At 46.5% G+C, this 12,119-nt stretch overlaps 1 protein-coding gene across 23 annotated transcripts in view; it reads right to left on the reverse strand.

Moving 5' to 3' along the window:
- The window catches only part of LOC109900730 (afadin), a 124,325-nt gene that overhangs the window by 12,159 nt on the left and 100,047 nt on the right, over nucleotides 1-12,119 (reverse strand). For all 23 annotated transcript variants that reach the window (XM_031837160.1, XM_020496514.2, XM_020496510.2 and 20 more), the window contains 6 exons: nucleotides 3,397-3,462; nucleotides 2,993-3,066; nucleotides 1,989-2,107; nucleotides 1,331-1,531; nucleotides 832-923; nucleotides 34-222 (listed from right to left, as the gene is read on the reverse strand). In XM_031837160.1, the coding sequence (XP_031693020.1) occupies nucleotides 34-222; nucleotides 832-923; nucleotides 1,331-1,531; nucleotides 1,989-2,107; nucleotides 2,993-3,066; nucleotides 3,397-3,462 (741 nt within the window). The remainder of the gene's footprint in view (nucleotides 1-33; nucleotides 223-831; nucleotides 924-1,330; nucleotides 1,532-1,988; nucleotides 2,108-2,992; nucleotides 3,067-3,396; nucleotides 3,463-12,119) is intronic.

The following is a 12,119-nucleotide window of genomic DNA, read 5'->3' on the forward strand; positions in this document are numbered from 1 at the left end:
TTTGCTCCTGGAGTGATGTCACTGTGTGCACACCTGCATAGCTATGCTGTTGTGGTGGTGGTCTTCCATGGGGCCGGGAGGACCCCTGTCGTCAGCGTATATCTGTCCTGGGGCCGAGTCCATCCGGTTCGTAGACTTGGAGGCTGGGATGGTGAAGTATTCCCTGGGGTAGGTCTGAGTGGGAATAGGATAGGCCTCCGGATGGGGAGGAGAGGGCTCGTCCTATAGACAGGGAAAAAGGGACTACTATTTAACCAGACATTACGGTTGTCTAAGAGATCAAGATAATCGTTCTTGTGGTCGCATAGAGAAGGAATTGTGTTAGTTCAAACCATACATTAAGGTTGGCTAACAGACACCTGATAAACTAGACAATTGTTCTTGTGGTCTTGGATTTCTGGAATCAGTGTTGTTAACGGTAGATGGCGTTGGGGTGCCGTAGTCAGGAAGACCATTGTTTGTTGGTGAGGCAGCACATGAACACAGCACCACAGCTGGGTAGCTAATCAGTAAGTGGTTAGAGAACTGATTAGGATTCATTAAAGGGGAACATGAAAAACAAGAGGTAAAGCTATTTTCAGTAACGCTGCTTTCGGTTTTTACCACCAATGACTCATGACTCATTACAGTTTTGAGTGCTGAGAAAAACGGGTTTAAAAACAGGAAATAACGCAATACTGTACGGTCATGATGGACTTCAGCCCTGTCCTACTCTGACCTGTCCAGTGGTGTGACTGGTAATGTCTTGGTGTGGTCTCATAACTCGGACAGAGTCAAATTTCTCCTCAGAGAGACATTCCTCTGGCTGATGTTGCTGCTGTGTTTACTCACGTCAACACACAGGTTGCCCGTGGAGACAGAGGTGATCTTGGTCCCAGGTCCTCGTGTGTAGACGGCCTTCCCTCCCGGACTCTGGCTCTGGTCTGGAGGAGGAAAACGCCATGGAGTCAGAGCTGAGCAGAGGCAAACTCAGTGGTCACACACACACCATACTGTACCCCAGTGGTCACACACCATACTGTACCCCAGTGGTCACACCACATACTGTACCCCAGTGGTCACACACAACATACTGTACCCCAGTGGTCACACACCATACTGTACCCCAGTGGTCACACCACATACTGCACCTCAGTGAGCACCGTTCACCATCTCTTGCTATGGGGTTTGGAGGCTTTTGTTCCAGCCCGACACTAAAATAATCTCCTAATCAAGACACACTGGCACAAGTCCCCAGGAACAGGGTTGGGTAGCACTGCCCTCCGGACATGTACAGTATGTCACAACAAGCCTAATAAATGTCCCTCTATCACCCCTTCGATCTACTCACTGGCCACGTTGGGGCTGGAGCGGTGGTCGGCCCGGTTCTTCAGTAGCCTCTCCTCCCCGCTCATCTTCTTTGGTTCTGGGTAGGCCTGCCAGTCGGCCTGGGGGCTCTCTGGAGAGCCGTTCTGGACCGAGTTGTTGTACAGTTCAAATCCTTCGCTCTTTGGTCTCAGTTTACCATTCTTGTCACGCCCTCCTTGTGATGCTGAGAGGGAGAGAGAGATTAAGGATTAATGAGCCAACCACAGCAGACAGTTCATGCACAATGGACATCTTTAACTATCTGCAGTCATGTTCACAGCACACACTAACAACCAGCACCTCAAACTACAACTGTCTCTCTAATACCACAGAAGTCTATAGGCTGGATGTTGAAAACAAAACAACTCAGACTTTGGCTTCTGACATTTCAATGGAATTTTGAGCCCTAATGACAACTGCTAAGTTTAATTGTGTGTGACTGATTGGGGGGGGGGGGATTGCCAGAGCCAAGCCACAAACCCTGATTATGCTAGTGTGGTAACACTGACTCTAGACCATGACAACAAGAAGGGACATTGTCTACATCTGGAATGGTACCCTGTGGGCCAGTAGTACACTATATAGGGGAAAATAGGGGAATTTTCAGACACCACCATTGCCCTAGCAGAGCAGACCCGTACCTCTGGGCATCATAGGAGAAGGCTGGTTGAGGAGTGTGGCAAGGCCGTGGTAGATGGCTCCCTGTTTGGCCACCTCCAGTGTCACCACAGAGCCTGTCCTCGTCATCAACTCTGCAGCCCTGACAAGAGAACGAGGACATCACATATATTCCTGGGACTCAGAATAGATTAGAATGGAGAGATGGTTGAATTTAACAGATCAAAACAAATATGCCAAAGTGGTTGTTTTTCATCATGGTAGAACCATGTTCAGATGTTTATGAGACTTTCATTGGCAGACAAGGAGTTGACATAACTTGATCAGGAATGGCTTTAAAACATTCCCCATATGCAATAGCATTTAGAAATTCATTTCCCCACAGTTTTAGACTGTCTGTTTGGAGCTCAAGGCCTTGTGGTTAATCACTGGCAAACACATACACACAATAACTTCTCAAAGCAACCAACAAATCCAAGAGTTGGAACAGATTCTCAGCTGAAGAGCAGATAGAGTGTAATGCTTTCATTTCAACATGGCTATTAGATTTTAAAAGTTAAAATCAACTCTTTGAAAACAGAATGTTAGCGATTGAGCACTGAGTTTCAACTGTTTGGGCATTTGGAAACCAAAGGCACACAGACAAAAAGGTTGTGGGTGTTTGAAAGTGTATAAAGGATTAATCTGTGAGAGGCGTGGACCAAGGATAAGCTATTCATTACTATTAGACCCAACATAAACATCGTGGAGGTCATTGTAAGTCAGTGCACTGTAGATAAGTCTCTGCTCGTTCAACGTGATTGAGCCAATTTAGTTCCATGGTGTGACTGGCTTCTATTGAAATGGCTCTTTGTATCAACTTGGCCTTGATGTTCTCTATCTTGGGTTCTCTTCAGTGCGTTATCAGGACAACAGCAGGACATTACATGTCTTGCTTCAATCCTAAACCCAATCTGTACACAAGGGCCAAGTAGTGTTGTGGAGTGACCCGGGGCAAGGCAGGCCAGAAATATTTCTGAGGCATTACCTCTCCTGGGAGAGGCCCACCAGGCTGCGGCCGTCCACACTCAGCAGCTGGTCCCCTGCAGCCAGACGCCCGTCCTACACACACGCAGACACACACACGCAGACACACACACGCGCAGACACGGACACGCAGACACGGACACGCAGAAAGAGGGTGAGGGAAGAAGAGACAGGTTGTATAATAGCAGCAGTACACACATTGAAAGTCATTGTTGTGAGTCAATCTAGATTTTTGATTTGAGTAGATTTATTAGGACACCCATTAGCCAACGCCAATGGAGACAGCTAGTCTTACTGAGGTCCAACATATAACAAAAAAAGACATTACAGCCAAAATACTTCACAATTGACATACTAGATGAGGTCATTCTGAATACAGGATGTAGTCGTTGATCTAAAACTCACCATGTCAGCCGCGCCTCCCTTCACAACAGACTTGATGTAGATCCCGAGCTTGTCCTGCCCAGCACCCTGGAGGAAGACCGAGGAGAACATTCAGTACACAGGCCAAGGAGACAGACAGAACACTTGGACATAAAGAAGGTCTGGCTGGGACACTTGGCCCCAGTTGTCTATTGTGACACATGCTACTGTGGCACAGCTGCTGATCAGCTGGCCTACTGGACTGGTGAAACATTGTTAACAGCATCACAGACCATTTAGGGTTATAGCACATCACTCAAATCACACAGCTACTGTAGCACTGTCTGGAGGCATCTGTCTGCAGTGAACTGACAGCTAAATTAAACTATTCATCTGGAATCTAGAGAGCCTGAGAGCAGGACAACTTAGATTCAATCAGCACTGTTGACAGAAGTATCAACAAAACATGGTGTTAATAATGACGCTACATGAGACAAGGCCAAAGCAGGGTTGACATGATACGTGCCATCTGCTGTTTTGACATGATACGTGCCATCTGCTGTTTTGACATGATACGTGCCATCTGCTGTTTTGACATGATACGTGCCATCTGCTGTTTTGACATGATACGTGCCATCTGCTGTTTTGACATGATACGTGCCATCTGCTGTTTTGACATGATACGTGCCATCTGCTGTTTTGACATGATACGTGCCATCTGCTGTTTTGACATGATACGTGCCATCTGCTGTTTTGACATGATACGTGCCATCTGCTGTTTTGACATGATACGTGTCATCTGCTGTTTTGACTAGCCACTTCAGCCAGTTTAGGTTCCCTTTAAGCGTCACCACATTTGAAAGACCGGGAAACCCTATAATGAGTTGTTCCCCCATCCCTCTGGCCTAACTAAAACTCCAACAAGGCCTCAAATCACCATACCAGTTAATACCGCTTAAATCATTCCACAAACTATTCAAATACAATCCTAGAGTAGTGTGGGAGAATCCCTGAGCGTCAGCGTTTTAGAAAGAGTGGACTAAAATGTTTATTTTCATGAAAAAGTATTTTCCCATTGCTGATGGCCTGGCCAGAGCCAGCTGTAATATTTAGGGAAGATCAGGTAGAGATCACATTGAGCTGCCTGGGATAGTACTTGTTCTGTTCGGTTTAATATCATTCCATTTCAAAATAACACGAGAGAACAGTTTACATGGAGCTATGGCCCAATAATACCAGACCACTCTAAAAAGAGCTTTCACCTGTACAAACATAGCAGGCTAGATAGTAGATACAGACTTTACTCCTACTTTGTAACTCCAGAACTCCACTGAACAATTGCTCCTTAGCCCATTCAAGATCAACAATTCAACATCATGCTTGCCTGAAGGAACCCATGGAACAGCACCAAATTAACTTGACAGAGAACTTGGCCACCAGACACTATTAGTGTTACTGAGAACAAACGGTTCATCTCTGAAGTTGAACATGAACTCCTTCATGAATTCAAGGGAATTAGTACAGCTTTACACTGTCACCTGCATCCGCATGTAGGCCTATAACACACAGTCCTGACCTCTTCTGATGAGCCACCAGTACAGTACAAAACCTTTAGAAACATGTTGGGCTCCCGAGTGGCGCAGCGGTCTAAGGCACTGCATCTCAGTGCTAGAGGTGTCACTACAGACCCTGGTTCGATTGCAGGCTGTGTCACAACCAGCCGTGATTGGGAGTCCCATAGGGCTGCGGATAATTGGCCCAGCGTCGTCCAGGTTAGGGTGTGGCCGGGGTAGGCAGTCATTGTAAGCAAGATTTTTTTTTTACGGACTTGCCTTGTTAAATAACGGTTAAATAAAAAAATAACATGTTTTTGTGAGAATGTGTGTTGAGAAGCAAAGGGAGAGAGAAAACAGAACAGGTGTTTTCCTCTAGACAAACCATAGCATCTTGGAGCGGAGGAATATGACAAGCCAGAGAGACAGCAGCCAGAGGAGAGGGAGATCCCAGCCCTCGTCCTCAACGGTCAACAACACATTCCACTGTGCAGCAGATAGATACCGCCACACAGCATAGCCAGCCTGGTGGTCCTTCTCCTCCACAGCACCAGTTCAACACCTCACCACAACACCAACTTATGCTCCTACTCAAGTGTAGTGACTCACGATAAGACCCTGTATTTACAGTATCAACATTCCAGTCTGAGCACTAATACCTCTTGACGCTGGGCCACGAGTCTTTGGAAGCGACATTAAAGGAGGGGTATGGGGCTCTGGTGACCCTTAACAGAGATCAGCAGGGGGCTGTGGGTAGAGACTGACTCCAGTTGGAGGTGCCAATAATATACAAGTCAAACACGAGAACCGGGATTGGACGGCTTTACCAGTAAAAGCCACCCATGTGTGGGCCCAGTGCATGTCTCACGCGAGGGCTGCCGTGGATACGACACGCTGTTGTTTTAAGGCTAGTGTGTGGCGATCGGCTGAGAAAGGCTGGCGGTCGACACTAAAGCTACGGGAGAGGTTTGGGCGGTCGCCTGCTGACTTTATTCCTCAAAGTGTTTGATGATCTGTTGTGAAGATCTGCCAAAACAACCACTGAAATATAAACTGTTGAGGAGTCAACTACCACACTCCTTATATGTGATGCTTTACGTTTGATGCCAACGAAAACAATGTAAAGACAGAGGATCTGAAGACTAAAGAGGGCGAGACAGAGAGAGAGGATGGACAGAGAGAGACCGAGGGGATCTGTGGGTATGGGGGAGCCCAGAGTAGGGTTCAGCCACAGTAGCGGAGAGGCAGACACAGAATCTGCCTGAGAAAGCCGAGCCATTTACTCTACATTATACCCCCCCTCTCCTCCCCACCTTGATGTCCATGTCACTTTATATCTATTGCACCATACAATTGTTCTAATATAGCACAACCACCACCACAGAGCATCAGATAAACAAGAATGAGCCAAGAATATGAAAACCACCAGACCTAAAACCCTTGAATAGAGAGAAGAGTCAACTAAACCAGCAGCAGATACACTGAAGACATCGCTATGTTCAGTCTGGCACTGTTGTGGTAGTCACTATGTTCAGTCTGGCACTGTTGTGGTAGTCACTATGTTCAGTCTGGCACTGTTGTGGTAGTCACTATGTTCAGTCTGGCACTGTTGTGGTAGTCACTATGTTCAGTCTGGCACTGTTGTGGTAGTCACTATGTTCAGTCTGGCACTGTTGTGGTAGTCACTATGTTCAGTCTGGCACTGTTGTGGTAGTCACTATGTTCAGTCTGGCACTGTTGTGGTAGTCACTATGTTCAGTCTGGCACTGTTGTGGTAGTCACTATGTTCAGTCTGGCACTGTTGTGGTAGTCACTATGTTCAGTCTGGCACTGTTGTGGTAGTCACTAATCCGTGTCTTATCACCAGTGCTGTCACTTGGTGCTGGGTGACAGAGACTCCTCTTAGAGGGGTGTCACCTAAGCCCAGAGGGGGACATTCCAGAGGGCCTCCCGTCCTCCCCGGGGGACATAATGGTCCCCATCAGGGGGAGAACAGGAGGAAAAGGTGTCCCCTTACCCACATGAGGACTACTGGCCCTCTACCAGGCTGATACAGATTCAGGTTTGTTGTCCTACAAGACGGAAATCTTATCATAGCTCACATTTGGGCAAGTGAGAAACCCAGGCTGTCAGTTTCATCTATACTGCCACGGGGAAGAAACAAACCTGGAAATGCGTGTGTGTGTGAGATGCAACGCCACATGGGTTGTTGTTACCGACACGACGACGTCATTAAGTCACCAAAAACCCATATGGTACTTGTGTTCTTTCAGGTGTCCAATCTAAAGCCATAACTAGGAGCTACCTGATCTCCCCAAAACATGTCAGAGCTTCTGTTACCACAGAAACATGTAGACTAGTAGAGTATGAGTAATGTTCTAGATGAAGGCCTTTTACATCAAGGAGAGATGTGAGGGAAAGAGGAGTTCTAACCCAAAGACAGAGAGGGAGGCGGTGTTTCATGGAATCCACAACCCTGTAAGGTAGTAGTCATAGACCGACACAGCAGGAGGGCTACTGTACCCTGCCTCGGCCGCTCAGCCCAAAACACACACACCAAGTTCATAGGCTCAGTTAGCACAGCATGAAACAAAATGAAGGTCTATAAAGCCCATTAATACAACTCTGCAGTGCTTTAACGAGAGCTCTAATTGCTACTGTTTTTTAGTATGACGGCTGGCTAGTGTAGCAGAATACAGGATAGTATTCATACCTGCCTAAAGGTGGTATAATCCCCATTCATCCAACATGTATCTCACCTATGTCACTAAAACCCCTTCCTTCGGACCTAAAACACATATAGACCTAACTTGATTTATTCTAGTATAGGAGAGGAAGTTGACACTAATGGCTGAGTTCACAGAAAGCTTGAAAAAGGAGAGCCACACACCCTAGGAGGTCAGATATCATTTAATAGTCTAATAACCAGCGTTATTCAATTATTTCATCTGAGCTCCTAGAGCGTGTGGCTCTCCATTTCTTTTTCAAATGTTCAACTCCGCTAGCCAGCATCTCGCCTAGCCAGGTGTTCTACTCCGCTAGCCAGCATCTCGCCTAGCCAGGTGTTCTACTCCGCTAGCCAGCATCTCGCCTAGCCAGGTGTTCTACTCCGCTAGCCAGCATCTCGCCTAGCCAGGTGTTCTACTCCGCTAGCCAGCATCTCGCCTAGCCAGGTGTTCTACTCCGCTAGCCAGCATCTCGCCTAGCCAGGTGTTCTACTCCGCTAGCCAGCATCTCACCTAGCCAGGTGTTCTACTCCGCTAGCCAGCACCTCACCTAGCCAGGTGTTCTACTCTGCTAGCCAGCACCTCACCTAACCAGGTATTCCACTCCGCCAGCCAGCACCTCACCTAACCAGGTATTCCACTCCGCCAGCCAGCACCTCGCCTAACCAGGTGTTCTACTCCGCTAGCCAGCACCTCCCCTAACCTGGTGTTTCTTTCGCCTCCTGACAGAATGAACATGTGTAGCTAGCTACAACACTGTTTTTAATGAACACATTGTCGGAGAAGGGTGTTAAACGTGTCGATTCGCAGTCATGCTGCACGCCTCGCCCGATGACAAGAGGAGATTTGTGTCTGTGTGGACTAAGTGTGGCACACATCACACCTGTGATTGGAGTCAGACAGCTGGGGGGGCTGAATGCCTCAAAGGAGACAATTACAGAGTATTATATAGCTGTAACATGTCTAGTCAAGTCTCAGCCTCGGCGCATGTGGCTCCAGGACAACACTGTAGACAGCATGTTCAGCCTCGGCACATGTGGCTCCAGAATACACTGTAGACAGCACGTTCAGCCTCGGCGCATGTGGCTCCAGAATACACTGTAGACAGCATGTTCAGCCTCGGCACGTGGCTCCAGAATACACTGTAGACAGCATGTTCAGCCTCGGCACATGTGGCTCCAGAATACACTGTAGACAGCATGTTCAACCTCGGCGCATGTGGCTCCAGAACAACACTGTAGACAGCATGTTCAACCTCGGCGCATGTGGCTCCAGAACAACACTGTAGACAGCATATTCAGAGGAAAGATCAATGCCCAAAAACATCTGATAGAAATTATCATGCACTTCATTTCTATGAAGAACTTTAATAGGGAGCTGCAGTATCACAAAGTTTTCAAACACTTTTTGGATGAAGTGCCTTGCTGTCCATTTCAATGTTACGCTTCTGTTAACTTTTTACTCCACAATTGTACCTACTACAAGAGCCATTTTTCGGACAGACACTGACGCCTTTAAATGTGTGGACTAACAAGTGACCGCATCACTCTTAAGTAACTGGTCAACAACACAGGGTGAGCAGGGGAAATGACCCTCTCCTTTGTAGTTTGTGATTAGTTTACCAGGTGTTATGATCTGAGGCTGAGCACGCTCACACTGAGGTGGTAGGGTCCAGTAAGGACAGAGAGTACTTCATCTCACACACACCTAGCGCAGCCGCCACCACACACTTTCACAAAGCTAGCACTGCCCAGAGACACACACAAAGCTAGCACTGCCCAGACACACACACACACACACACAAAGCTAGCACTGCCCAGACACACACACACACACACACACACACAAAGCTACACACACACCCTTGTCAGGGGATTCAATCTTGCAACCTTACAGTTAACTAGTCCAACGCTCTAACCACCTGATTACATTGCACTCCACGAGGAGACTGCCTGTTACACGAATGCAGTAAGAAGCCAGGGTAAGTTGCTAGCATTAAACTTATCTTATAAAAAACAATCATAATCACTAGTTAACTACACATGGTTGATGATATTACTAGTTTATCGAGCGTGTCCTGCGTTGCATATTCGCGAAAAAGGACTGTCTTGTCCAATGTGTACCTAACCATAAACATCAATGCCTTTCTTAAAATGAATACACAAAGTATATATTTTTAAACCTGCATATTTTGCTAAAAGAAATCCAGGTTAGCAGGCAAAATTAACCAGGTGAAATTGTGTCACTTCTCTTGCATTCATTGCACGCAGAGTCAGTGTATATGCAACAGTTTGGGATGCCTAATTTACCAGAATTTTACGTAATTATGACATATAACATTGAAGGTTGTGCAATGTAACAGGAATATTTAGACTTAGGGATGCCACCCGTTAGATAAAATACGGCACAGCTCCGTATTTCACTGAAAGAATAAACGTCTTGTTTTCGAGATGATAGTTTCCAGATTCGACCATATTAATGACCATAGGCTTGTAATTTCTGTGTGTTATGTTATAAGTCTATGATTTGATAGAGCAGTCTGACTGAGCGATGGTAGGCACCAGCAGGCTCGTAAGCATTCATTCAAACAGCACTTCCGTGCGTTTTTCCAGCAGCTCGTCGCTGTGCTTCAAGCATTGAGCTGTTTATGACTTCAAGCCTATCAACTCCTGAGATTAGGATGGTGTAACCGATGTGAAATGGCTAGCTAGTTAGCGGGGTGCGCGCTAATAGCTTTTCAAATGTCACTCGCTCTGAGACTTGGAGTGGTTGTACCCCTTGCTCTGTTCCTGGTTCTAGCCCAGGTAGGGGCGAGAAGAGGGACGGAAGCTATACTGTTACCCTGGCAATACTAATACCCTAGAACATCCAATAGTCAAAGGTATATGAAATACAAATCGTATAGAGAGAATTTGTCCAATAATTCCTATAATAACTACAACCTAAAACTTCTTACCTGGGAATATTGAAGACTCATGTTAAAAGGAACCACCAGCTTTCATATGTTCTCATGTTCTGAGCAAGGAACTTAAACGTTAGCTTTTTTACATGGCACATATTACACTTTTACCAGACACACACACAAAGCTAGCACTGCCCAGACACACACAGCTAGCACAGCCTAGACACACACAGCTAGCACAGGCTAGACACACACAAGCTAGCACAGCCCAGACACACACAAGCTAGGACAGCCCAGACACATTTTTTAAATTTTATCGTAAAAATCAGTCATCCTCTACCAGACACACACACACACACACCCCTAGCACAGCCCAGACACACACACAAAGCTAGCACTGCCCAGACACACACACACAGCTAGCACAGCCCAGACACACACAGCGAGCACTGCCCAGACACACACAGCGAGCACAGCCTAGACACACACAGCTAGCACAGCCTAGACACACACAGCTAGCACAGCCTAGACACACACAAGCTAGCACAGCCCAGACACATTTATTATTATTTTTTTATCGTAAAAATCGGTCGTCCTCTACCAGACACACACACACACACACACACACACTAGCACAGCCCAGACACACACAAGCTAACACAGCCCAGACACACACAAGCTAGCACAGCCCAGACACACAGAAGCTAGCACAGCCCAGACACACACAAGCTAGCACAGCCCAGACACATTTTTTTTATTTTTTTTTATCGTAAAATCGGTCGACCTCTACCAGACACACACACAAAGCTAGCACTGCCCAGACACACACACACAAGCTAGCACAGCCCAGACACACAGAAGCTAGCACAGCCCAGACACACACAAGCTAGCACAGCCCAGACACATTTTTTTTATTTTTTTTTATCGTAAAATCGGTCGACCTCTACCAGACACACACACAAAGCTAGCACTGCCCAGACACACACACACAAAGCTAGCACTGCCCAGACACATATCACACCTCACTGTAAACTCACAGTTCAACTTCAGTTAATTTATTGTTTTAACCAATTAGAAGAGAGGACGCACTGCCACAAAATATAGATCTGCTTTATCGCAATGTGTGCTTTTGCTTTTACAAAATCTAAATGAAGTTGTACTACTTTAATTGAGAACTGTTAAGTTTTTCACAAACTAGCTGACTGCGGAAAAATGTAGATTCAGGAAGGGAGCCCACTAAAGCAGTCCAAATCTATTTTATGTTTATTTTTTACTTCAGTCAAATGTACTGTGTCACAAACAAACAGCTCTCCCGACCTGCCCTGCCCTGCCATGAGTCTTCCTGCCCAGGGAATTGCACTGTAACCCAGATCTGCTTTATAGGAAATTAGAGCAAAGACATCCTGTCACACAACTACAGTCTGTCTGTCCCTTCACACTGAGGAGGCATTCATACTGTGTGTGAGTGTGCATATCTTAAACCAGACTCCTAGAGGACATAAAATCATACTATGATATGCAGTTTCCTGCCTTTGGGTTTAGCACAGGAAAGAACAGTTAATCACACCAAGTCGAGTGCAGTGG

This window comes from Oncorhynchus kisutch, linkage group LG12 (genome assembly GCF_002021735.2).
Source record: "Oncorhynchus kisutch isolate 150728-3 linkage group LG12, Okis_V2, whole genome shotgun sequence".
Lineage (NCBI taxonomy): Eukaryota > Metazoa > Chordata > Actinopteri > Salmoniformes > Salmonidae > Oncorhynchus > Oncorhynchus kisutch.